The sequence below is a fragment of the Macrotis lagotis genome, chromosome 2 (genome assembly GCF_037893015.1).
Source record: "Macrotis lagotis isolate mMagLag1 chromosome 2, bilby.v1.9.chrom.fasta, whole genome shotgun sequence".
In the NCBI taxonomy this organism is placed as follows: Eukaryota; Metazoa; Chordata; class Mammalia; order Peramelemorphia; family Peramelidae; genus Macrotis; species Macrotis lagotis.
The window spans coordinates 192,595,895-192,622,536 of NC_133659.1; the positions used below are offsets into that span (position 1 = coordinate 192,595,895).

Sequence of the window (26,642 nt, forward strand, 5' to 3'; positions counted from 1 at the left end):
CTCCCTCCCTCCCTCGTCCCGGTTCTTCCTGGAGATCACTCTGTAGGTTTTTCTTCCTCTGCCTCCGGGCTGAGCTGGGAAGAGTTGAGCATCTTGTTCTCTTTTTTCCACTTCATCCGTCGGTTCTGGAACCAGATTTTGATCTGTCTCTCGGTCAGGCAAAGGGCGTGGGCGATCTCGATGCGTCTTCTTCGGGTCAGGTAGCGATTGTAATGGAACTCCTTTTCCAGCTCCAGGGTCTGGTAGCGGGTGTATGTCTGACGGCCTCGCCGCCCGCTGGGCCCAAAAGAAGAACCTGTTACGTGTAAAGAAGACATTAGGATATGGTCACCCTCTCTCCGTCCCCTCCCTCCCACTACTCTCTGGGGACCCTGACTTCAGAGCTGTGGAAATGCCTTTTCTCCAGGCCCTAACATGGTTCCCCCTCCCTCCTCAGGTCATCTCTCTTCAACCTACCCTCTAACCTCCAGGTCTCATTAGTTAGCTCTCCGTTTCTTTTTCCTCACCTCGCTTTGGGGAGTTTGTCACTTTGGTGTCTGTGAGAAGACCCTATCTGAGGTTACAAGGCTGCCGGGGAGGGGTGGGGAAAATTAGATATGAGCTAGCCAGGTGTTTGTACCTCTTCCGCCCCCTCCACCTCTTCCCACTTCACTTCCAGATGGCTAACCTCTCCCCCTCCCAACTGGTGATAGATTTGACCATTTAATCCACAATGACGTGAATCGATCCGTGATACTCTGCATTAACAGCCCCACACTTTCGTGTCCTACTAATGGACATCAATTTGTGACTTAAAGACAACAAATAATCTGATCTGATACAGACACTTCTCTGCTGTCTCTTCTTATCCCCTTGATGATGAAGAAACAGGCTCTCTGTGATACACCTTCTCTAATTTCCCTCTAGGATCACCTCTACATTCCATGAAGCACAGACCCCTGGACTCAACCTTCCCTTCCTCAGTCTTTACTGCCTGCCTCCCTCCCGCTCCCGACCAATACATGACTCATTCCATTTCTAATTGACCCGTTTAGGTGGAAATAAGAGAAGGGAGTAGTGAGAAGGGAGATGAGAAAGGCAGGTAACAGGGACCCTTTCCCCTTTTCCTCCTCAATGGTAATCTCCCCTTCTCTTCTCTCCGACTCCCCTCCCCCTCCCCCTGCCTCTCTTTGACTGTCTAGGAAGGGAGGGACTACAAAGTTTAGAACTCCAACTGTGAGAAGATAGAGACTCATTCTCCCTCTCTGCCTACCTGGATCCCCTCCCCCCTCAAAACACACCTTTCTGGGGGGAGTCCCTTGGCTCAAGAGGGAGGGGGTGGTGAATGTTTGACGAGAGCCCCGGGTTGTTTCCTGTTCCTGTGGGGAGGGACAGGACCCGACAGGCCCAGACAGGCTAAAGGGTCAGGGGGAGGGAGAAAAGTATTGAAAAGCTTCACTCACTGTTGCATGAATTCATCCGCTGCATCCAGGGATAGACAGGCGTGGAACACTTCTGCTCTTCACTCTCTCCAAAAACATTTTTGTCTTGGGCGCAATCGGACTTCCTCGGTTCAGGGTGGAAAGGGGTAGGCTCTTCGCCGCTGGAAAGAGCACAGGCTGACTCTTTCTCCCTATAGAAGCCGGCTGGTCCATAGTCACAAGCCGCAGCCCGGGCGTAGCCCCCACTCGCCGGTGGGTAGTAGGAAGAAGAGGCAAAGCCCTTGTCCTGGACCGCCCCGGTCCCATATGCCGCGGGGTAGTGTCTTAAAGGATCCGCATAGCCCGAGGAGTACAGCGGGAGCTGACCCAGGAACGACTCCTGTCCGTTGGACAGAGTAACCGGGAAGGTGGAGTTCACAAAATAGGAACTCATTGGGAGGGGAGGCGCGGCCGGTGCTGCTGAGCGGGCTTTTATGATTTGTTGTGTTTTATAGTCCGAGCGCCTTAGCTATTAGTAGTATATCCGAGATTGGGTTTTAGCTGAAGGGGGATGGCGAGGTGCCAGTGAGGGACAGAAGGAAATACAACCATATGATCAAACACTGACCAATAGCAGAAGCAGGAATTGCCAAATAGCACCCATGAGGAGCAGGGCTTGCACGAGGGACCCCGGCGCACAAACCTATCAACCTCTTTTTTCTTCTTCTTCTTCTTCTTTCTCTCTCTCTCTCTCTCTCTCTCTCTCTCTCTCTCTCTCTCTCTCTCTCTCTCTCTCTCTCTCTCTCTCTCCTGCTCTCACTCAACAGAAACAGAGCGCACCCTTCCCCACCTACGTAGGAGCTGCGAAAGAGGCGTCTGTTACCGCTAAGAGGTGGGGGGTGGGGAGGAGGTATAAGGGAGGGGGGAACTTGGAACAGAGATTACCCCCCCATCCCAGAATGATGAAATAAATATATCTCTGCTCCTGTTCCTCCCCTTCTTCTCATCTTAAGAGATGGGAAAAAGTTAATTGTTCTAAGAAAAGTTAATCCCTGCGGTCCTCCTGACCCCCATTCCCCCAAGGGGAATATGTGGGGAGGGAAGATGCGAGTGCCCCGTTGAGATGGACTGAAGAGAAAAGGTTTTATTCTTTTTTTTTCTTTCTTCTTTTTTTAAATGGGGGTAGGAGGGGAGCGGAGTTCTCAGCTGTCTAATTAGCTTCGCTCTCAGGAAGAGGGGGGGGGGGGGGAACCGCGTCCTTAGTTTCAAAAATCGTCTTTCCTGTTTATCTGATCGCCAGCTCTCAGCCCAGCCCCGGTCTCGAATTCCTGCCTCTCCCCAACTCTTTGTGTATTGGGGGGGCAAGAGGAATGGAGACAGCTAGTTGGAGCCCAGCTGCTGGGGATGGGAGGGGGAAGAGAAACGGCGAAGAAGGTGCGCGTGAGGTGGGGGAAATGGAGAGTTCCAAAGTATACACCCTATCCTAAACCTCATCCTTTCCACTTTTCACTCTGCCCTCTGGCCCACAGTCGCCCTCCTCCCTAGGGAAGGTTGCGGTCACACGACAGAGATAGGGTCCTCACTGTCCTTTTTAGCAGATCTTAGCAAAGGTAGGGAGACTTTTCCCCTTTCGGTAGTCGGAGATGAGAGGCAAGAACCCTTGCCTAGATTGTATCTTTCTGTTCCATACTTGACTGTCGTTTGTCGTTCCATCCACCTCCCAAGAAAATTAAATGTCTACCCATAAATTCTTACCCCAAAAAAAGTGCTTTGAGAAAACTCAGTGCATTAGGATTTTTTTTAAGGTCAATAAAGTACTGACAATTTCCCACCACTTGGTCTTGTCTCCTCAAATTCTTCCGTGCTCCTAGGGGACAGGGAAATGCCGCAACCAAATCTCCTCCTCCTCCAATTTTCTCGGAGGAGCTGGTATAGATTTTAGAGAATCTATCCTCTGGCGTTTTGATTGTTTGGTGAAGGGGGAAGTAGGGTATGTAATTTGGACTAGGTTTATGTGGAATAAGTGAGGAAATATATTGGGATTTCCCATCTCACGTTCGTTGAATTATCCCTTCTCAGCAATTTCAAATTCCTTCTGGATCTATCTGCTTCTCTCTCAAACTCTCCATTCCATGCCCTTCAGGGTATGCAACCCCCAAAGCTTGCTGCCCAAGCTTTCCACACTGAGTCTGATTTCACATCCCTACCTCTTCTCCAGAGAAACTGAGTATTTGTAAGTCTGATAGATATTGCAGAGTTAATAAATGTTAAAGGATTATGTTTACATGAGGGAAGAAACTCTTGTCACAGACAACAGCTCCTCGGGAGTACTAACCACCCCTAGACAATCGGGGAAAAGCAGCCTAGACAGCAGAGGGTAAACTCAGCTTATTTTTGCTTAACTGCCTAGCCTCTCGCTCGCCTCTCCTCACGAGCTTTTGTGTGGGAACCCGACCCTCCTCGCCCAAGTGAAAGCAAGCTCTTAGACAAGAGAAAGGGGAGGCAAAGGAAAACCATGGGTTAACGGACTGATTTAGTGTGTATGGGGTGGAGGGAAGGTGTGGAGTAGTTGGAAAAGTTGGTCCAACGAAAAGCGGCAGCAGAGATATCAAAGGACTCAGAACTTTCAGGTTTCTAGACCCGACTTTCCCTCCAAGCTCTCTAGTCCTCAGGTCCCCAGTTCCAATCTGTCATTTTTACAAGACTTAGAAGGTTTAAGGAACAAACTAAAACAGAAAGACCTAGCGAAAGGTGAAGGTGGGGGGAAAGTCCCAAAGATAGTTATCGATCTGAGATCTTCCATTGCTATTGGACAGTTTAATTCCTGATAATTAAATGAGTAAGTAATTAACCCAAGCACTATTTGAGTTCCTCAGAGAGTCAGAGGAAGATGCTTTGTGTCCCCACCCCCCTGCAAAGACCACCTGGGATTGAGGAGATAGTTCCACCCACAGCAGCCCTCAAGCCCTCATCCTTTTCCCCTAATTTATTATCATTCAAAGGCATTGGGATTTAGTCTTCGCAGGTTGGGGGGTTGGTAGTGACTTGTTTTCTGGGAGTTGTAAGGATTGGTGGGAGAGGGAGGAAGAACTGGGGAAATTCTAAAATCAACAACAACAATAATCTCTAAATTCCCCACGACTCTCGCCAGTTGCCTGTCGGGCTGTCAGCCGCAACTGCCGGGGTCCAGGGTCGGCTGGAGCCGGCCATGAAAGAAAATTGCGACTCATTGCTCTTATCTAAGCCGAGAGGTATTTATGGGCGTTTATTCGTCTGATCCGTTTGTTTGGGATAAAGACCAGGCCGGGTCTGAGCCGCAATAGGCTCTGGAGCCAAATCTTAGTGAATCTGTTTGTAGCTGTGTCAATCTGTCTGTAGATGCGGGTGCACAAGTAAATAGACACGTACACACAGTTCTGCCTGTTGGGAGTGTATACCATCGGGTCTGTAGCCCAGTCTACAAATGTGTACAAAACAGTGTGCGCGTGTGCCAGAATTTGAAGTATCCACACAGAGAGATTTGTATATAAGTACCTGGGTGAGGGAGGGGCTTTAATCTGGGGTCAATGACCTTTTAAGAGACTGTAAATTGATTTCAGGGAATCAGTGAATTTTAATGGAAAAATTGCAATTTTATTATTAATTACTAATCTCTAATTGTAATTATGCATTTCCCATAGTTATTTAAAACCATTATTATGAAAGGGGGTCCATAGACTTCCCTAGACAGATAAATGGGTCCAGAGATAAAGACCTAAAACGTCTAATATAGTATACTTTAATTTTATAATACTACCATTTCTCTAGGTTAGCTATCTGGGAATGTGTAGGGTTTGAATTTAGTAAACTATGGTCATGTGTATACACAAGCATTTGTGTCTTATGTTAGTTTCTTCTACATTGTACTTCTTTGCCTACAAATTTCTACCTACATCTGGTTAAGAAAAGGAGAAAAGTGGGAGTACAATGAAATTGGAAAGACTACCATTCACCTTCCCTTGAGTCACAGGATTTCTCCAGGATGCTCAACTTTTTTTGTGTTGAGGGACTCTAATTAGACTTCTAGTCACCCAATTCCACTCAAGAATTCTGCTTTCCCTCCAACATTATTCTTAAACTCAGGGGTCACTCTGGACTACAACAGAATCTGTAAATTTATGAAAAGCAATAGCAGAATAACATAGGAAAATATCAGATGAGTTTTCCATAACATTGCCCTAAATCCAAAATGCCATTCAAGGACCTAATTTGCATTATGGAAATTAACACTAGGAGTCTTTTATTTTCCGGGGGGGAGGTGCTTACATAAAACTCATAAAACATAAAAACCCTTTCTTTCTCCTCTCCTCTTCCAGGTTGCTCTAAACTTCAGACTCACAGATATGAAACCTTCACTTCCTGGCCCCCACCCTCATCGTTTTCCTCACCCTCACCCTCACCTTCATCCCAGGCTGCTTCTAAAAGTACAAACTGAGTTTTCCCTTCAAATTGCAATGGAATAGACTGAGTCTTTTAAGGCCCCTTAATTCCCTCAGCTTCCTCAAGTGAGAACACAGCGGTGGCCTTAAATCAGGGGTCTTATTGAGGCCATAAAGTCTACTCGCATGAACAAGGCTCTTGAAAGGACCAAAGCTCTAGTTAGAGAGCCCTGGACAACCCAGGAACAACAGGGGTGCCTCTACCAATAATCAATACAGGGGAAATCCCTACTATTTCTCCTTTCTATTTCTGATTCTCCTAGCTCAGGTAGCTGAGATACTGATACTTTATTTTGAGGTGGTGCTGATACTCTCTAACCACTGGGTCCTATTTTGAAGATTTTTGTGGGGAAAGAATTCATTATAACTACACTCACCCCTCACACCCCAGAGCTAAGACCCTAGCCAAGTATCAAGGGGCGGATTGCACCTTGAAAGGGAGCAGGCAAAGCTCACTCTTAGGCAGTTGTGAAAGGCCTGAGCTAATCAGTAACTCAAAAGACTGGGGCAAAAATCCAAAAGTGTTCATATAAGAATTTCTTCCCTCTACTCCAACAATGCCTTTGGCAAAATACTTCATGGTTAAAGGGAAGGAGGTTCTTCAGGGAAAAAATGAGCAAGTTATTTATTATTAATTTCTTTTATCATACAAACAACCATACACACATAAACTGAATGTATTTTTCTTAAGCACATTTTGCATTCATTTCAACTTCTAGAGAAGCATAGGGGGAGTAGACAGCGACGCACGGTTTTAGACACCAACAGTTGCCAGGAAACTGTATGTTATTCTCTCTCCACCCCCAACGAAGCACTAAAAGGAACTGGCCAACCAAGAGAAAAAACAAACCCAGTCTGTCTTTTGACAACCAACTGTAACTGTCCTGGGCTGGCAATTTCCAGAGGAGCCCCACGTTCCCTTCCTCCTGGTTTTGGTCCAGTTGGCCAGCATGAAAATCAAATAAACCTTCAGCAACTGAATCTCAGTCAACCTCCGATCACTCTTCTCCTTTCAACCTGCACCAACACCCAACCTCCGACCAACTCCTATGTTTTTAATTTCTAAATTTCTCTCTCTCTCTCTCTCTCTCTCTCTCTCTCTCTCTCTCTCTCTCTCTCTCTCTCACACACACACACACACACACACACACACACAAACTCATATTATTTCTTTAATAATTTAGTTGCTTAAACACTCTTGATTTGGGTTTGGGTTGTACTGGGGCAAAAGGCAAATGGTTGAAGGAAGAGATTTCCTTGCCTTAGCAAATAGAAGATTGGGGAGTTTCTGAATAAATGAAGAGGGATGAGGAGGAGGAGGAGTAAGGAGAGAGAGAGAGAGAGAGAGAGAGAGAGAGAGAGAGAGAGATGAGATGAGATGAGATGAGATGAGATGAGATGAGATGAGATGAGATGAGATGAGATGAGACTGTTTTAAACAGGAAGGAATGGCGATCTCAACACCCCCAGGTTCCACTTTTGTGCACAGTGGTTTCGACAGAATTCAGAGAAGACAAGTATCTTAAATAGCGGGAACCTGTCTCTCTCTGGACAGTAGATGGCAGCAAACTGCATAATTTGGGCCAAAGCGAACTGTTAAAAGGGCGATTTATAACCCACCAGGGCTTCCAGAGAAAAGGCCCTTCCGTTTCGCTGGAATTTTTTTCTTCTTTAAAAATATACAACAAATGTGTTTATACACCGAGCATTCCTGCTCCAGCCACTTACCCAACATGTCAAACGTCTGTTCAACAGAACAACCCGTCGATCTGGGTCACCAAAGCAGCATAGAGGCACACCCCAGGTTGGTCAGCCCCACACTTTAACATCTCTGCTGCCACAAGTGGCTACCGCAACTCCCTCTTCGGGGTGCCCTGAAGTAAGACTGGGGCACAGATATTCCCGCTCCTTTCCTATTTTCTTCATCCCAAATTGGGTGAGAAACGCAAGATAGAGAAGGAGATGCTCTGGTGTCTAGTCTTGAGGCATGCCGTGGGGTGGGAGCCGGGGGGAGGGAGTGCATACTGCACACCCACATACCACACTACTCCCAATCCATCCTGGCCTCCATACTCACACTGTCACATGGCTCGATTCTCTCTAGTTTCCGTACAAGGAACCACAGATGCCATATTTTATATGCCTCAAGCCTCGGCTCACACCTCCTTCAACCCCACAGTTATTTTCAGAAGCCCCTTAGCTAACCCTGAGCTCCTATTCCAAGATGAGGAGAAAGACGTGTTAGAAAAATCAAAATCAAGAGTCACATAGACAGTTTTTCTGCTTGAGCTGAGACACAGACGGAAAAGTCGAAATCCACCCTGATTTCCTGCCCCAGAGGATAAACCGACTCCACTCTAGCAAATCAGGCATTTATATCTCTAGCTACATTATCTATAAAAACAATTTCATTTTAAAAAACCATAACGTTCAAACTCATGAATTTTTAGAACCACTGGCATAAAAGACTCAGAAATCAATATTTTTCCTCATATGTCAACAAATATCAACTCAAAGTACCATATAATAAATGACATGAACATCATAAATGCAATAATAACGCAGCGTAGATTACTAGGAATAGACAAAATCTTTGAAATACTGTTTTCTTCCTTTCAGTTCAAGTACTCTCTTTCTGCCCCTCCCCCATCACTTTTAATGTCAGAATCTTCCCAGAAATGAAATAAAGAAGCTATTAATATGAACTGTTTATCCCCCTCCCCTTTCTGTCTCTCCTCAGCCAGTCGGGCCCCCCCCCCCCCCCACCTTAGACCGGGTCCCAGCTCCTGCCGTTCTCCTCGGAATTGAGGCCTCCAGGGATCTTCCCTAATCCAGCCTGTTTCCCTGCCAACTCCACCTGAACGCCTTGGAAAATCCAGCGTCAGGGAAGAAAACTATACTTGTACAGCTGAGGATGGGGTGAAGGGGGACCTGAACCCTCAGAGGCTAGTGAGGTAAGAACTGATTATATGCTTAAACCACAGACAGCGTAAATGTTCTCCTACCTAACCATCTAGGTATTCTCCTCACATTCTTTTTCTCCGTGATTAAAAATAAAATATTTCTTCTTTTTTTCCTTTCACTGTCTCTTTTTATTCTTCCTCCTTCCTCCTTTGACATCCGCCTTCCGTTCTAGAATCGACTATCCCCCTCCCTCCCTCTCTCTCTTGTGCAAAAGAATTCCCCGGAAACTGTGTTCTCCATTTACTCTAAGCCTGGGGGTTCAGATCCACCTTCGTAAGAAGACCTGGAGGTAAAGGATGGGATTGGGCACATCAACAAGTTTTTAAAAATCATTAGAAACAAAAGATAGAAAAACAAAACGTAGAGCGTTCCCTTACCTTTGACGACCGCATAATTTTTTTCCCTTGAAATAAAAGGGGTGTGGGGAGGGGGGGGGAAGCGTTCGGTTTATCGTTCAGCTTCTATAATATTGTCCCAACCTGAGAGCCGTCGCTTCCCTCTCTGTGACTTGGGAGAGAGCTCCTTGCGTTTCTGTCATTTGCATAGAAAATGGAGTAAGTTCTCGCTTTGAAAAATGATATCAGGCTGCGGTCCGGGCAGATTTTCCATTTCCCCTCCATGGTTACTAAAAATCCCAAATCAGCAAGAAAATTAGCTGAGAAATTAAAATTATTTTGGTTCTCTCTCTTTTGTGTAATAATCACCCCCCCTTTCCCTCTCTCCTTCTCTCTCTCTCTCTCTCTCTCTCTCTCTCTCTCTCTCTCTCTCTCTAATTCTCCCCTTTTCTCTCTCATTCAGCCTATTGAGTAGATATTCGAAGTAAAAAATTATATATATATATATAAAGAGACGAGAGCCCTAAAGGACGACACTGCTCCGACCCAAGGTGTGGTGTCCAAAAGAATACTGCATTATAACCACCAGGGAAATGATAAAAGTTCATGTTCGCGATTGCCCGTCCACATGACCGGCGCTGGCCAATCGCTGGATTCAACCACTCATAAACTTCTATCACAAAGTTGTAAATTTTCATAAAACAACAAGGAATTTATTGCATTTCTTCATGGCTGCTCCAACAGCAGTCCTTTTCTCCGTCGCCATCTTCTTTTCTCCTCCTTCTTTTTTGGGTCACCCCCAATAAAAGAAGGGGCAAAGATTTGGGGGAAGGGGTTTAGAGCAGGGGAACACCAGGGGGGAAGAGATGTGAAAGGAAGTCTCTTCTGCCTATACACATTCCCTAAGGATCCACCCCCACCACTAAACAACAACAACAACAACAAAAAACTACACACTCAATTCTTTCTCATATATCTATATCTATATCTATATATATATATATATACTTACACATACATACATACATATATCCATAAATATACCTATATATATGCATCTGTATCTTGTATGCGGTTATAATTCTAGAGAATAATGAAAGCTTCAAAGGGCTGACACAATATTCTAAACCCCCAATTTCCTTTTACCCCACCCCGAAATCTGATTATGGAATGCTAGCCAACAGGCTGGAGATAGCCGCCGGATTGGGTGCCCCCAAAACCTTTCCTCTCGACCTTAGTCCAAATACTCCCCTTCGGGAGAAGGAAAAACTCAAATTGGGGTAGAAATGGTAGTAGCGGCTTAGGCCTGACACCCTCAAACTATCTCACACGAACCCCTAAAATTCCCCTTTAGGAGGTGGGGCATAGATCGGGCAGGACGACATTAGGGCGGTAGAAATACAAAATTCCAGGAAGAAATCCAGGCCTGCTAGTGGGATTTTAAAGACTTTGGGAATGAAATAGAACATATAGACTCCGTTAAAAGAAAAAACAAATTTTTAAAAGATAGTTATTTTTAAAAATTCCTCTCAGGTATTCTTTCCTCCATTTCCCCCTGCTTTCCCTTTCCCTCCTTTTGGTGTTTTTTGAAGTTAATATTAAACTAATCTAGTCGATGTAATAATACACCCTACAATTCGCATGAATGCCCAATATACTTTGGGCACTGCTGGAGACCCCTGCTTGAGAATAATTATATTTTTATTAGAAAAATATACACACATGTATATATGCATATATGCATATATATGTGTTTATGTATGTGTATATATCCCTTCAATCTGAAGACTCCCCAACACTCAGGAATTTTTGTGGAATTTAGACCAGGAGGGAAACAAAGACTTTATTTCTGTTCTCTTTCTTTGGATAGATTTAAGGGAGCACGACCACGATGGGGACCATCAGAAACAGAGCTGAGGAAATGGGGAGATATAGGAGCACTGTGAGGCCCTCCCCGACTGTCGCATTGCGGTTGAATCCCTGATCTGAGGAAACCAGGCTACAACTGACCTGCTCCTCAAACACCAAGTCTACCATTGCCCTCTTAGGACTCCCTTTCTTTTTCTTTTCTCTTATTCCTCTTTTTCATTTCTTCTTTCTTTCTTTTTCTTGCTTCCATCTATTACCCCCCCACACACACACACACACCCTTACCAGTGGAAACATAATGAAATCAAATAAAAGAAATTAAGGCCGAAACAGAGCTTGCTCAGGAAGGCGGTTAATAAAAGGAAGCTGGTTTGAGGCACTTGATTTCCCCATCTAATTGCCTTCATTGGCTTTTCCTACTTTGATGTGGAACAGTATTTGGCGCTAATAAAATAAGGAGTTTCGGTCTGCAATAAACTCATCTCCCGTAGAAAACCAACCAAATCTTCTTTCCTACATCATTTTCTCGGGGTGACTCGGGAGAGAAAACCAACAGAACAGAATATGTATTTTATTTTCTTACTGCTGCACTTTTCAGTCCTTTCCTTCTCCCCTTTAATAGTTGCTTTTTGAGGTATGGAATTTAGTTTACTCTTTCTTCTTCATGTATTGTTGTTATTATTATTATTCTCAGACTTCAATATAGAAAGAAGGAAATGGTAAATGAGATAAAAGATCGTAGGGTGGAAGGCTTAGCGAATTAGGGAAAGGATAAGAGAAAAATATGGGAGAGAGGTCTCTGGAAAGGGAAATTACCTGCTCCTCGTCCTCAGTTCTAAAGAGAAAAGTTATTTAAAAAACAAAATAAAACAAATGAAGCCAGTTCCAGGAGAAATTGAGGTTGACAGAAATGGGCAGCCCACACATTTTGCAGCCTATAGGTATTTGTAAAGAGGCGCGGGAAAAATAACCCTTGTTGTTTTTTTTTTATTTCGTTTTGTTTATTTTTATTATATTTTTAATCCCTTTCAAACATGAAGAATTTACAGACGATCACGGCACTGCCACGAACAGGCACGGAGTGGGGGGGGGGGGGAGAAGCTGGGTAAGAAACACAGGTAAAAGAAATTACTTTTCTTTCCATTTCCTAAGCATTATATACACAAAGTCTCTCTCTTTAAACAGCTTTTTCAGAGTTCTCTTCTCCGAAAGGAACGAATGGGGTTTCAGGAAGGACAAAACTGGGATTAGGGAGGAGAGGAGGTGGGGAGAAGAACCACATATTACACCAGACCCAAAGTCCACAAAGATACCGTTAAAAGGTGAATACAAACAGGAAGTTTTACAAAGACCTTACAATAGACCCACAATAGAAAAGAAACAGTATATTTCGAAAAGCTAATCAGGTAGGTAGATATTATTCTCCTAATGTACAAAACAAACCCCGAATGGACTTTAATATAGGTAGTATTTTTTTCAGTGTTAAGAAACCAAAAAGGTTGCTCTCTCTCTTATCACACACACTCTCACACTCTCTTTTAAATAGTCTTTATGTTTTTCTTCATTTAATTTTTCCTAGTTCATTTTACTAAATGGACTTTCTCTCTCTCTCTCTCTCTCTCTCTCTCTCTCTCTCTCTCTCTCTCTCTCTCTCTCCTTTGCTCTTTTTTTCCCTCTGTCTCTCACTCCTCCTCATCTTCCTCAGCTTCTGGTTTGTCCTGGTTGTTGGAGCTGGGGCAGGTGGTCTTGTTCTCCTTTTTCCATTTCATTCGTCGGTTCTGGAACCAGATTTTGATCTGTCTCTCGGTCAGGCACAGGGCGTGAGCGATTTCAATGCGTCTTCTCCGGGTGAGATAACGATTGTAGTGGAACTCCTTCTCCAGCTCCAGGGTCTGGTAGCGGGTATATGTCTGTCGGCCTCGCTTGCGGTCAGTCCCTAAGAAGTAAATTGAGGCAAAGATAGGGAATCAGCTGCCAAAATGACTCAAATACCACTTTTAGTCTCCTACTCTTCCCACTACAAACTTCCTACTTTTATTTCATAATGGCGCTGAATTAAGACCTTTTTAACTCCTCTGCACTCAGATATACTTTCTGAAAACTCCAGTTAATTCCTCCAAACTTCCCTGATTTATCAAAGACACATATGTATTTCTACAGGCCAAGAACCAAGCAATAAAAATTCCGATTTTATTCAGATAATCAGTGGAGAATCTGAGATCTAATTTATCATTCATTTTGCATACACACCCCTCTTTTTATGGGGCTTCCCCACCACTCCGTAATAGAGGTTCTTTCCAAGATCATTCTCCTCTCTCTCTCTCTCTGGAACTCAGAGGCCTCTGCTTTTTCCTGTAGTCTGGAGAAATCTAAAAGGCCAGAGAAAGGATCTCAGGAATTGGAGTGTCCAGGGTCCACAGTATTTCTTTCTTTCTCCTTGAGGAGAAGAATAGAAAAAAGAAGTTTGAAATTTCCCAGTCTTACTCTTCAGCCCTACATTTGTTGGAAAGGGAGATGAAAGCTCAATAGGAAAGACTGACAGATGGAGGCCTAGATTTGGTTTGCATTGGGTTTATTATGATTATTTTCCAGTAGCTATTTCAGAGGAAGGTCTTGCCAGGCCTTTCACCCTCCCCACATGCCAACTCTCCTAGTGGAGCACTCCAAAGAAATCACTTTTGTGAGCTGAACCTGGGGAAGAGGATGATCCAGGGAGACCAGTCTAGAATAGTTCCACTTCTCGGAAAGTGAATGAAATATGGGGACTATAGGGAAGATCTTATCAGTCCAGGCAGAGTTACTCTCTGCACTACAACTATCCAGTCAACCTAAAGATTCCAATCCCCTTTCAGGGAGGTATAACTGGGGTTGGGTTAAAGGAGGTCTCTGGGCCAGACAGTTTGCAAATATTGTAGGGGGTAGTGGAGGGACCAAGAGGCCCTAATTTAAAGTCAGATAAAAGCCGGCTGAAATGTTTACGAGGAGAAAAATTCAGGCTTTGATAAATAACTGTAAACACAGGTGAATTATAGAGCAGGTAATGGGGAATTTGATCATCAATAATTATATAAGAATTGCAGGATTTGACCAAGCAGGGAGCAGTGCTCTGTAAGAGCCCATGGCCAGATCTCTATGCTTCCCAATATCACCACAACACATTCTTAGATCAGGCCCCTGGTATCCCCTCAAAAGCAAGAGATCTAAAAACCCAAATTCTTCCCCTGAATAAAAGTAGCCAATCAAGTTTCCAAAACTGCTCTATTCTGAGTATTATAAGGACTGGGAGAGACTGAGCAAGACCCTCCAAGAATTGAGTTTTCCAGGAATGAATGGATTCCCCTCAGCCCCCTGGGGTTAGCCTCCCCACTTGGTCTGTTGCTGGAAATACTCCTGGGAACCAGTTTTGTTCATTGGTTTTAGGCTCTATATACTACGTCAGGTTTCTTTCTTTTAACGAAAGTGGCCAACTTGTTGGCCATTTTATTTCTTCCCCATAATTGACATCTCCCAGGACGGGATGAATGAGAAAGGGCAGGAATACACCTGAGACAACATGGATTATGGCTGACTCTGGGAAGCTTCTAATGCTCCTTCTACCCCAAATTCATGGAGGGTGCCCCCTCCTCAGATTTCTCTTTTTTCCTTTTTCCTTTTTCCTCTCAAACTGCTTGAGTCCCCTTTCCCTAGTCCTTCTGGTTCAGAGTCTCCCTTAACCTCCTCCCTCATGGTTTAGGTAACCCACTCTAATTACCCTGACGCCCACCCAAATTAGAATAATGGGTGAGAGGGGGTGGCTGGGAACGTGGGGGGGGTGTCTCTAAGCTCCCATTCTTCTTTCCTTTCCCCTCCCCCGACCTTTTCAAGGCAGGGGGTGAGCGACACACCCAGAGAGATGAAATCACCAACAGGGAAATGGGGTGGGTGGGAGACTGGGACGGCGAAGGGGAGGGGGGAACCTAATGGCTATTATTCCTACAAACCCCAGCCTTTTTCACCCAGACAAACTGCCTCCCCCGAGCCAGTCCTGGCGCAGCTGATTAATATTTAAAGCTAAAAGTCAGGGATGGGGATGGGGAGGGGGGGAGGTGAGCTAAGGGGCTCGAGAGCTATGGAGAGAGAGAGGAGAGCGGTCCTTTCCTGAAAGGCAAAAGGCTGTAATACCATGCAGGAAAGATTTACGTATTGGAGGTTCAGATCTGGGTCGATGTCTGAGGGACCCCTCAAGAAAGATCTATCCTGAAGAAGCAGAAAAGCAGCCAGTCTCCAGTGCACAACAGGACAGGGAGGGTGGTGAGGAGGCGGATGGAGGTGTAAGAAGACAACTTCTGGTTAGGGGAGGGGGAGAAAGGGAGAGGAATAGAAAATGGGTTGGGGGACCAGGGATGGGGTGGGGATTGAGTGGTTATCCCCCCCCCTCTTTCATTCTGATTCCTTGAATTGAGGATTACCTGTGCTCCGCATCCACGGGTAGATCCGGAAATTACTTTCCGCGGCCAAGTCGGACTCCCTCTGGTCCTTGCCGCTGCCTGCCTTGGCAGAGTCGCCCGGACACATCACGGAGAGGTTTTGCTCAAAGGGCGCGCAGTGCATGTTGAAGGAACCCGCCTCCAGCCCGTAGCCGGCCGTGTAGACGCCGGCCGCGCTCTGCCCCGCCATCCCCCCCCCGTTGGGGTACAAGCCCGGCATGGAGGCGGCGAAGGAGGCGCCGGAGCCCGCTCCATAGCCCGGGCGCTGGGCGTTGGGTGCGAAAGCGCAAGAAGTTTGTTCAGGGAAGACTCCGGGAGGGAAAACCGAACTTGCGGCTGGATATTTAGAAAATAAAGCATTCGCATAATACAATGAACTCATAATTTGGCCGGATGATTTGTAGGCAGGGACGTTTTAGTGTCGGTTTTACGAGATTCCTTGATATATTACGGAATTAGAGTCCAGATTTACACCAAAAAGGACCCCCTTTTTCCTCGGTGGGCCACGTGACTCTCGCCCACGTGACGGCTCTTCCTCCAATGACCGGCCAGCCTCCCCACGGCTCCCGGTAATGTGGAAAAAATTGTGGTGGCGTTGGGTTTATAAAATATGATCAATAATGAATGGAGGGCCCGAGCCCTCTGCACCCGGGCCCGGTCGAGGGGGCCCCGGAAGGGGGCGCGCGGGAACCGCTGGCCGGGCTCCGGGGACAAAGGGGAGGGGGCTCGGGGGCCCCCGAAGAGGGGTTGTCAACTCAGCCTAGGTTGGGGTGAGACTCAGACCCCCCAAAAACACACACACACACACACACACACACACACACACATACACACACCACACCACACGGACCATGCACACTTCGGGCCCCGGGCATTTTCCCTCACGCCTCAGTAGAAGACTGGGAACAGAAAGAAGAGAGAGAGACGAATGGACACGAAAAAACAGCTCTTAGATCTTTATTGATCCCGGAGAATCTCTTTCTATCTTTGGGGGGAGATGGTACCGATTCTTCTTCCTCCGGAGCTTGGAAGAGGAGGAGCGGGAGGGGGGCAAGGGGAAGACGGTCCCTGGAGCGCCACCCTCCCTACTCTTCCCTCTCCCCTTCAGACAAATGAGTCCATTGATAACCAATACTTCACTCTTTTTTTTTTCAAATGCCATTCAAAGCTATATTTATGTATTCTGGGCCACAGGCATTGAACTACGTTAGTGCACCAGTTCTCGGTCATCATGCTTTTAAAAGGAGAGAAGATGGAAAAGAAGAAGAAAAGTGGGGGAGGGAAGTGAGGGAGGCGGATAAGTCCAGAGCATACAGATCCCCTTGTTCCACAAGGCAGGCAGGAAGACTCCTTTCTCAGGAACATTAGAGTTGAAGGGAAGAGGCCAGCCAGCTGCTGCCCTGAGCGCAGGGGACAGATCTTGGAGTCATAGGAAGGTACCTGTTCCCTGAGAAGGAGAGGAAGGGGAAGAGACACCCCCCCTTCCCTCGTGTATCACCCCCCCCCACGACTGTCTTCCGCGACCCTCGGAAAATGGAAATTTCTCTTGTGTATCCGGGGCCTCCCTTCCTGGCCCTTTGGCTATGCAGACACATAGACGCAGAGGACAAATACTTAGACAAAAGGGGGGGGGGGAGACCGCAGACACAATCTCTAATGTCCCACAGTCCAGCCCAGTAGCCTCCTTCTCAGGGGGCAGAAGGGCAAATGAGAAGGCCTAGGATGAAACAAGGAGAGGTATTCCCTTGGCTCTCATAGCACCCCCCCCAACAGTTCCACAACTCTCCAATCAAACAGAACGTTTCCCTCACCCCAAATTCCCCTCAGGCCCCAGGGCTCCCACCACCTGCCTCCAATCCCCCTCTCACCCTCCCCCACTTCCCCGCCTCCTCAGTTCCTGGGACTGGGCGCCGCTGGCCAAGCCCCCTGCCTGGGTCCCCCTAGCTCTCCGAGGCATCCTGGAGCGAATGATACAGAGCAGCCCCCGTCTTGTCACGGGTTCTCGCTTGTAAACTTTATTGTAACTCTTCCGCCCTTTTCAGGCGCAGACAACAGAACAAAGTATAGAGGCACAACAAAATATATAATTAGTCCCCCCTCCCCCCATAAAGCAATTCACGGATACAGGATACATTCTCTTCACAGTAAACCTAAGAACACTTTAACAATTGTTTCACTGTGCGCATGCTAACTAAAGTAACCTCTTTTGAGAAACACTTAAGACGAAATTGTCAACCAAAGGGAGAAAAAAAGAAAGCGAGCGAGAGAGAGGCGGGGATGGGGGAAAGAGGAGGGGAGAAGGAAAGATCGAGGCAGTGATGACGGGAGAGACGGGGAGAGAAAGAGAGACAGAGATAACTACAGCATAAATAGGCAGTTTCATGTTGTTGGGATGACTTATCAGAAATAGATACCTCAGTCAATACAAAGAACCACGAAAAGAAAAAATCATAATTGCACAATGCCAATTTTTACAGAAGGGACTCTAGCATTGAAAGCGGGGGGAGGCCTTTGTATTATTTTTTTTCTAATAATTTGTTTTGGCCCCGTTTAGAGAAAAGGAAGAAACTCAAAGAGAACTCACAGTTATGGTATACAGAAGCTAGTACGATACACTACCACTAGAAACAACGGGCATAGGCGGAGAAAGCTGCCTCACTGCTAACCTGCTTAGAATAACTTGCTCTTTGCATATAGTTCGGTTGTATCAAAGGTCGATCAGGAAAGGTGATGCATACAGCCTGGTTACAGCCAGAGCGGGATGACTTGGGGGGGGGGGGGGGAGCAGGGAGGTGGAGTTGGGCTTGCTAGCTCCTTGGCGCCGCTAGGGAAGGGAAAGGAAGGGAAAGGAAGGGAAAGGAAGGGAAGGAGTGTCGCACGACCAATCCATCCACCGTCCCTCGCAGTCTGTCGGCAAAGCCTATTTTTTGTCTGCTTTCTGTCCTTCCCCCTCTTCCTCCGCCTCCTGGGCCCGTTCCATTTTCTGTTTTTCCAACTCTTCCTGCTCGCACTTGCTGCTGGGAAACTTATCTTTGTTGTTCTCCTTTTTCCACTTCATTCTCCGATTCTGGAACCAGATTTTGACTTGTCTCTCAGTCAGTCCCAGGGCGTGCGACACCTCGATCCGCCGCTTGCGAGTCAGATAGGGATTAAACAGAAACTCCTTCTCCAGCTCCAGTGTCTGATAGCGACTGTAGGTTTGTCTGCCTCGCCTGCGTCCGGCGGCTGCTGGGAGTGGGGAAAGAGCGAGAGAGAGGGGAGGGGAGGTAGGAACCGAGGGTGGGAGGGGGGCGAGAGGAAGAGAAGGTTGAAAGATACGTGAAACAGGCTAGGAGAAGAGTACAATAAAGACAGAAGATCATACACTCGACCACCGGGTGGGGGGGAGATGAGCAGGGGGGATGGGGGTGGAGGCAACGGTCATCAGAGGGAAGTAGGAGATGTATATGGGGTGAGGGCAAGGGGGGTCAGATACAACCGAGTCAAAAGAAATGGGAGGAAAAAAGGGGGACACCTCCCCACACACCACCCAGAGTCCTCTTCGGGCAGGGTTATAGGGTTTCTAATCATTTAAATGCGCCATAAACTTTGGAAAGAAGGAGGTGGAGAGAAAAAAAAAGAGGGGGGGATCGACCCACCTTGAAAAGCCCCCAGAGCTTTACCCTGAGAAGAAAAGTTTCTTCAGGGTAATTAAACTATAAAGTAATTTACAAGTGCAAAAGTTGAGAGTCCTCCACGCCCCCCCCCCCCAGTCCCACTGCCATCACCCTGTCTCCACAAGCCCCATAAAACAGTTTACAAAAATAGATGGAAGAAGAAAAACAGTAGTAAGGTTGGAGGGTTTATGGATTCAGGAAATGTCTTTTAGCTCTCCTCTTTAGTAAAAACACATACACGCACTCACAAAATCACCCTCTCCCCGGCTCAGTACCCCTCGACTGTCTGTCTTTCCCAGCCCTCGACCCTCTACGAGCCAGTCCTTCTGTGCCTGCCTGCCTTCCTCTCTTTTTTCCTCCCCGCCTCGCTCCTTGCTTCTTCCGCAGCCTCACCTTGCGGTCGCATCCAGGGGAAGAGCTGCGTGGGAGAAGGGCTCTGCTCCGAGCCCTCAGCTTCCTCTCCCAGGCCGTTGGCGGCGGCGAGCTTGCAGTCGGCATACTGCACCAGGTCCGAGTCCTGGGCCCCGAAGAGCGTCTGTCTCTGCAGCGGGTCGTAACCGTAGAAGTTGCTCGGATCCCCATGACAAGCCACCGCGCACGGGTTCTGTTGGTACGGAGACGTAGAGAGCGAGGACGCCCCGTGATAGAATTCCTGAATTTGCGTCGGATGTTGGAAGCTGCCTCCGGTACTGGGTCCATACACCACAGTGGGTCTTCCGCCCAGATCCTGGGCGAACCCGCAGTCATAATAGTTGGGGCGCAGGGACTCCCCAGTTTTGTATTTGGAGAACAGTGAGTTGACGAAATAGGAGCTCATTTTATTGAATTTTTGGTGGCGGCGTCGGTGTTGGGGGTTATTGGGGAGGGGGTGGGGAGGGGGAAAGGGAGGGAGAGAGAGGAAAAAAAACCCGAATCACCGGCTCCAGTGCCCCTCACCAGGCAAGGAGAGGGAAAGGAAGAAGAGGAAAAAAAAAAAAAGAAAAGGCGAAGAAGATCTCGAAGCCGCAACACTTTGTTGTGATTTCCAGGAATATAAAAGGACAGGATAATCGTCAAAAAAAATCTAAGCTTGCATGGTAGCGAAGACTCACCCTCCCTCCCCCCCCACCCCCCCACCCCCCAAACAAAAATATACCGCCACTTAAAGAGTTCCTCGCTTTACATTTCGGAGAAGGGACGGCAGTTCATAAACAGTTTTCGGTGATTTACTTCCCTGCAAATGAGTTCTTTCATATTTTGCACTGTCTTTTCATGATCATTTGCATCCATTAGAGACCCCTCATCCTATTGGCTTCTCCGTACTCCTCCCGGACTGAGCGAGCGAGCGAGCGCGGCGCGGTGGCGAGAGCGAGAGAGAGAGAGAGGGAGGGAGGGAGAGAGAGGGAGGGAGGGTGAGAGAGGGAGAGAGAGAGAGAGAGAGAGGGAGAGAGAGAGAGAGAGAGAGAGAGAGAGAGAGAGAGAGAGAGAGAGAGAGAGAGAGAACACTTAAGGAAAGGAAGAGGAAAGATGAGAGAGAGAGAGAGAGAGAGAGAGAGAGAGAATACGGATTAAATATGTTTAACTACCTACATTAATGAGATATATCTACCCTCACAACAAATCAAATACCTTCGAGGACCACCCCCAAAGAATGATGTGGGGGAGTCATGGAAAGGGAAAGAAAAAAAACTGGGAGGCGTCAGGGCCCGCTGTTAATTTCGCGATTTTAACGAGGCAGTTGGAGTCTTTCTAAATGTCAGGGTCGCTTTGGAAAACTGTAAAAGAACACGGTTTAATTGCGCCGAGTTTTAAAAGGTCCTATAAATGTAATTGGTATTTTAATACAAGTTATCAAATCATACAGCTCCTTCTCCTAAACATATTTTAAAACAAACGAGGTCGTCATATTTAAGGTTTTAATGATCAATTTCCTTATTATTGATAAAGGTTTAACTATCATATGGAGGGAATTGGCTTTGTAATAGGGCCCCCAAAAACGGCTGTAAACTCTTTAACAAACTATAAAACGCCATAAAGCCTAGGCTGTTGTTGTTGTTTATACCACAGCGCATAAAAGCTGTTAGCATTTTACGAGTTCCTTCCTCTACAGCTATAAAATCGCGGGTTCGATCGGCCCCCTCCGCCTTATTGCTAGATGTTGGGGGTGTCAATGGCGAAATTAAAATGATTATGGCTTTTCCGGCACGATCCGCAACTTTGACAGGGGATTTGCCCCATTCCTGTTGCAAGAGCTAGGGGTTTCCCTACCACTCCAAGACTGCCCCCCCCCCCCACTGATTCGCCCTACTGTACCGAGCTTTTCTCCCTTTTTTCTTTCCTTCATTCTTTTTTTAAAATTAAAGATACTCAGCAGAGAAGGAGCTACGGGAGGGGTTGGGGAAGGGAAGAGGTGGGAGGGAAGGTGGGGAAAGGAAGGAAAAACTTTACCGATATAGGGACGTGGAGCAGAGTTCGCCCGGCGACTGCAGACACCGCAGTTTTGCACAATCTCAGCATCAAGAGGGGGAAATAAGGAGGGGGGAGGACTGGGGAAGAGGGAGGGTGTGTATGGGGACAGACTCCAGAAGGCTCTCCGACCCAGTCAGCGCTTTTAGGGACGTATTTTTCGCGTCTGAGATGGCACAATCGGGCTGTCACCAATCCCTAAAAGGACCAAGAACCGGCATCTATACTTTCTAGCTCAAAACCAGAACTGTTTTCGACCCCCTGCCCTCTTTGACTTTTCATATATTAAACTGAGTATTATATTCCTACCCCAACCTCAAAACCTCCCCAATCAAAAGCAACATATGAAAGGGAGAAAAGGACCAACTACCTTTCGGGGTACCAGCTGGCCCTCCGGCTTTGACGCTGAACCGGTTATCAGCTTGAACCTCGTTGTCCAATACTGGGGGCATCTTTAAGTTCCGACTGTAAACCGGAGGGGATGGATTATTTAGGAGGGGGGCCTAAAAATAGTCAGATAACTGTAGGCCATTGCCACCTCCTGACCTGGAGAGAGACTAGGCAAAGTGTGTATATTCCAGGGATGGAAGGGAGGAAGGTTTGCACACCCTCTGAATCTTCTATTTGCAACCCGGGTCCACTTGGCCCAGAAAACTCGGCTCTCCGAAAGGCATTATAAGGAGCAGTTCTGAGGCCTGGATGTAGTTCTAATGGCATTAAATGTTGCCCTTTCTCTGCCTCTTCCTTGACCACCATGGGGTACCCTGGCCCTGTCGGATACCAGAGGATCCCTCTCTTTCTTGAGATCTTTTGCCTTGCCGAGGAAAAAAAAGGAAAATAGATTTCCATACAAGACATTAGCGTTTTCGTTTTTTGTTTTAATTGACCTCAAATATCTCTGTTCACTTCTCCGAACTGGGCTTAGGCCACTGTTTTTCAGAGCCCTTTGGACATCCTTCCCTTCCCCAATTTATCGCATTGGTTTAAAATAAGGAATGCTATTCTCTTCCTTTAGTAACCCTCCCACCCCCGCCCCCAAACGCAACTAATCTCATTCTGAACGTCTCTTCCATCCCTGCCACCTCAGCTGCTTCAGAATTTCCAGGAGGAACTCAATAGTGAATTCTGGAGAATGGGAGAGGGAGACAAGCGAGGGGGGGGGGGGAGAAGGGAGAAGAGGAGAAGAGCCAAAGGGGATTTAGAGAAAGAAGGGAACCAGGGAAAACTTGGGGGGGGGGGGAGGCAAGAGTGAAGCGGTAATAGAGTTAGCATTTTTTATCAAGTTCGGAAGCTTTTTATTGCTAAGGCATGGAGTGAACTCACCAGCAAGGCAGGAATTCACCATGATCGGGGAAGGCGCCTCCTAAATCATCCCTCTACTGTCCTAGAGATTCCCGAAGAAAAGAAAATGTTTTTATCATAAAAAAATAATACAAGAAAGAGTGAGGAAAAGAAAATGTATCAACACCCAATGTAGGCTAGATTTATTAAGGAGGTGTAAGCTGGGGGGGAAATTGAATTTGCAGACTATGTACTTTCTCAGGTAGAGATACACGGGAATTCATGCGCTTACCAATGCCAGAGGCTCAAGGCCCTTTCATTCTGCTCTCGGGGTAGGGTAGGGGAAATCCAGAATTAGGGAAGGACTGGAGAATCGCTGGGGAAGCCTGATCGTATGGAGTGAAGGAGGACAGGATTCCAAGAGTATAGCCCCGACCCAGATCTCTCCAAATCAAGATTTCTGACCTTAAAGTAGCAAAAAGTCAACTGCTTGTTCTCTTCCATCTCTCCTACGTGGCCCCAAGATCCGAATAGCTAGGTACCCCAGTATCTCCACTTGATGGAATCAAATAGACTCAGTCATCAAGTTCTTTAAGAAAAACAAAAAGCCTACACATTTTCTGACACCTATGTTCCCGTTGTCGAAATCCGAACTGGAGAAGTCTAAATTACCCCTCAGTTCCAGGGAGAGCAGTCATTTGGAAGTCCCTTAAACTTTAGAATATCCATATAGATAGTCAGGCAGACAGGTAAATAGGTTAAGTGGTCATCAGATGACATAAATAGACAAACATTTCTAACCCTTGTATTTCAGACTCGCTCCCCTGGCTACGTTATTACAAGAGGAACAAAATTCCAGAAGGGATCCCACACATGCCTTTGCTCCGGCTTCTTTCGTCCCCAATCTGCAGTCCAGCCCAATTTTCCACTGGAAACCTAGAAATCAAGCTTTCTCTTGAAGATGCCTTCTCCCTAATACCTTTGAACTTCCTCTTGTTCCTACTCCTTTCCACTTATCCTCTATATCTAGGTAACCGTTCATTTATATCTCCAAAAACCAAGTACTTCGGAACTGCTGCCTCATGTTTTTCTGGACATATTATTCGTGCTTTAGTTTCCAATTTAACATATTTGTTCGACCCCTACCAAACTTCTCCTCTTAATGGTTTTCTAATTCCTTATTTCCTAGGAAAAGCGAGGATAAATATTTATATATTTTATATATATATATATATATGTGTGTGTGTGTGTGTGTGTGTTTGTTACATATAAACACAAAATTAGGAAATGACCATAATTAGCCGGATATTTTTATTACGTTCAAATTATTCACGACTTTCGGTAAACGTATGATTTACTATCTTTTGGGGCGAATAAGGTGATGCTTGAAGTCCTGGTGGCCTGGAGCCTGCGCTCCGGGGATTTTAGCATGGAGCAAGGGCGCCATCTAGCGGTGTGCACTAGACAAAGTCCGACCCCACGCAGCACTCAATCCAACCTGGTGCCAGGGAGAAAGAAAGGAAAAAAACAAACCAAAACAAAACAAACCCATAAGCTTTCGTTATTAACAAAAGGAGGAGGAATGCGAAAAGAAGAGAAAGCGTTGAAATCAGGAAAGGTTCATGAGGTTTTGCAGATAGGCAAAAAGGAAAAAAAACGGACAAAATAAAAGAAGACATAAGCTATTTTCTCCTCATTCTCTCCCCTGTCCCTTCTGCCTGGAAGCATCCAGAACTGCAATGTTTATGGACCATACAAGGGTTGGGGGTGGGCGGTGTGGAATGAACGCTTTTGAAAAGCCACACAATTGTTTCCAATCCAGAGACTAAACAATTGGGCTTTCTATGGGGAAGAAGGGACAGAGAGGACGACGAGAGGGGAGAGGGGCTGTAAATAGATCAGAGCCTGCCCCGATCCAGACGTCTCGCCTTAACTTTGTGTTTGTGTGTGTGTCTGTGTGTGTTTGTGTGTGTGTGTGTGTGTGTGTGTGTGTGTGTGTAGCTCCGTTTATGACTCTCGATTCTAGGAGCCTGCAATTGCGAAGTATATTGGGGGGGGGGGGGCGGAGAACAAAGACATGAGTCCGGAATGCAAAGTCTAAAACGTCTGTAACAACAAAGTCCTCTTCCCTCCTCCCCCCTTTCTTATTTCACATTTTTTTTGCCCCCTTCCCCCTCCTCTCACCCTACAATCTGCGCCACCCCGTGTATGTGTGTATGTGAAACTTCTAGGTGTCCACAGATGTAGCCCCTCTCCCTGTCCTCCCTTCCCACCCCAGCCTCAGCGCTACTTTGGGAGAACCGGAAAGTTTCCGCTCACTGTTTGCTTTGCTGCTATTTAGTTTCTTAACCTTCAGAAATTTCTACGCTATAAAGTTTTATAGCGGTCATATTCTTTTACTGCAGCGCACACTGCATTGAATTCGCTCTCGGGTCTCTTTGCGTCCCTCTCTCTCCCTGTATTTTTCCCTTTTCAGTGACAAGTGACTTCCCAGTCTCCTTCCCTTTACAAGTCATCTCTCCCCTCTTTGTTTTCCCCTTCAAAGTAGCCACCTCCCATCCGTGGGACCCGGCGCCACTGCGAAGTCTCTTTCTCTGGTTCCCTAGCTCTGTTTCCTGCTGATGTCCGCTCTCCTCACTGGGCTTCAGTGGAGAAGAGCTCAGCGCTATCTGCCGACCACAGAGCTGCATCAGCAAGGACCGGGCCAATTACTACGCATGTAATATATTTTCTACGATATATAATAAAAGTCTATGTTTTCTATTACTTAGAACATCCATAGGGTGTGAAGGAAGTCCCTTAACACAGGCTTCCAGATTTCTTTCCCTTAATAGTTCTCATTCCCATTTATTTATTTTCCCTTAGTTTGAAGGGAGCAGGTCTCCATTTAATTTTCTGGGCTCCTCAGTCCTAAGTTCTTCCCTCCTCTTACAACCCCAGTGAGTAAGAGAGTGGACCCCTGGCATCTGCAGGTTGAGGAACAACTTAGGATGAGGTCAGAGATGCAAGATTCATTGGTACACCCAAGTTAGGTCATCCCAGGTAGTGGGACTACTACTCCAAAATTATTATAAACTTTTAACTAGAAGGGATTGGGGAGATTGGGAGCTTGCTCCAAGGTTGAGAGGCAATCTAAATCCAGCAAAGAGAGGGAACCCAGAGCCTCAAGAATCCAAACCGATGCTTCTCAAAGGGGGTCCTGGAAAGAAAAACAGCCCAGACTCTTCTTCTCCCTAGCAGTCTTTCGTGCTTTCTAAGAGTACACTCCCTAACTACTACCTGTAGTTGAGGTAAGACAAAGGAAAACAAAAACCTTAAAGAAGGCACTCCAAATCTCAAATCCTGCGAAGGTTGTTGAGCCTAAGTGAAGAAAAATGAGAAAGAAAGATCGAAGAGAGGGTTTTTCCAAACGAATTCAAATTAGAGACCCTTGTCCCCATAAGAACCTGATTTTTTCCTGTGAAGACAGAAGATGGGGCACTGGAATACTTCCATGGAAGTTCTGAAGAAATGATTCTCCCAGAGAAACCTGGAAGAAACAGGCCTTCTTTTCCGACTCCGGAAATTCCCGCTTGCAGCAAATCAGTCAAGGCAAGCTGATCCTAGAGTGTGTGTGTGTATGTGGGGGGGGGGGGTTCTACATTGGAAGAGAAGTAATGTTACGGGGTCTTAAGTATTTAACCTGCCTTTATTTACCTATGACTACTTAAAGGTGACATAATTTGTTCAAGACAGTGGAAACCAGAAG

The 26,642-nt window shown here is 46.5% G+C and overlaps 4 protein-coding genes across 6 annotated transcripts in view; all 4 read right to left on the reverse strand.

Annotated features, from left to right (window-relative positions):
• Window positions 1-9,281, reverse strand: part of HOXB3 (homeobox B3) — a 61,136-nt gene extending 51,855 nt beyond the window's left edge. Inside the window, exon 1 of the mRNA XM_074224186.1 lies at window positions 9,220-9,281. The gene's annotated coding sequence lies outside the window, so the exon portion shown is untranslated. The remainder of the gene's footprint in view (window positions 1-9,219) is intronic.
• On the reverse strand, window positions 17-9,303 carry HOXB6 (homeobox B6). 2 transcript variants are annotated; one of them, XM_074224191.1, is made up of 3 exons: window positions 9,220-9,303; window positions 1,443-1,961; window positions 17-295 (listed from the first exon to the last, which is right to left on the reverse strand). In XM_074224191.1, exons 2-3 carry the CDS (start codon window positions 1,852-1,854, stop codon window positions 36-38), a joined length of 672 nt encoding a protein of 223 aa, XP_074080292.1. In that variant the 5' UTR covers window positions 1,855-1,961; window positions 9,220-9,303; the 3' UTR covers window positions 17-35. The 2 variants fall into 2 exon arrangements, with proteins under 2 accessions (XP_074080292.1, XP_074080291.1); XM_074224190.1 differs by having other exon boundaries at window positions 1,443-9,239.
• A 3,340-nt stretch (window positions 9,304-12,643) lies between these two features.
• HOXB7 (homeobox B7) lies at window positions 12,644-16,014 on the reverse strand. Its single transcript, XM_074224195.1, has 2 exons — window positions 15,495-16,014; window positions 12,644-12,982 (listed from the first exon to the last, which is right to left on the reverse strand). Exons 1-2 carry the CDS (start codon window positions 15,892-15,894, stop codon window positions 12,729-12,731), a joined length of 654 nt encoding a protein of 217 aa, XP_074080296.1. The 5' UTR covers window positions 15,895-16,014; the 3' UTR covers window positions 12,644-12,728.
• Window positions 16,015-17,475: 1,461 nt separating this feature from the next.
• HOXB8 (homeobox B8) lies at window positions 17,476-20,506 on the reverse strand. Of its 2 annotated transcripts, none has more exons than XM_074224194.1 (2): window positions 19,562-20,506; window positions 17,476-18,737 (listed from the first exon to the last, which is right to left on the reverse strand). In XM_074224194.1, the coding sequence occupies exons 1-2, from the start codon at window positions 19,983-19,985 to the stop codon at window positions 18,433-18,435; spliced, it is 729 nt and encodes a 242-aa protein (XP_074080295.1). In that variant the 5' UTR covers window positions 19,986-20,506; the 3' UTR covers window positions 17,476-18,432. The 2 variants fall into 2 exon arrangements, with proteins under 2 accessions (XP_074080295.1, XP_074080293.1); XM_074224192.1 differs by having other exon boundaries at window positions 17,476-18,740.
• Between the last annotated feature and the right edge of the window lie 6,136 nt (window positions 20,507-26,642).

Excerpts from the sequence above, each read along its gene's own strand:
- HOXB8 (XM_074224192.1), bottom strand. The coding sequence starts at position 19,985 with ATGAGCTCCTATTTCGTCAACTCACTGTTCTCCAAATACAAAACTGGG. Across the intron at positions 18,741-19,561 it reads CCCCTGGATGCGACCGCAAG|CAGCCGCCGGACGCAGGCGA; the intron begins GTGAGGCTGCGG and ends CCCCACTCCCAG.
- HOXB6 (XM_074224191.1), bottom strand. The coding sequence starts at position 1,854 with ATGAGTTCCTATTTTGTGAACTCCACCTTCCCGGTTACTCTGTCCAAC. Across the intron at positions 296-1,442 it reads GCGGATGAATTCATGCAACA|GTTCTTCTTTTGGGCCCAGC; the intron begins GTGAGTGAAGCT and ends TACACGTAACAG.
- HOXB7 (XM_074224195.1), bottom strand. The coding sequence starts at position 15,894 with ATGAGTTCATTGTATTATGCGAATGCTTTATTTTCTAAATATCCAGCC. Across the intron at positions 12,983-15,494 it reads CCCGTGGATGCGGAGCACAG|GGACTGACCGCAAGCGAGGC; the intron begins GTAATCCTCAAT and ends TTTACTTCTTAG.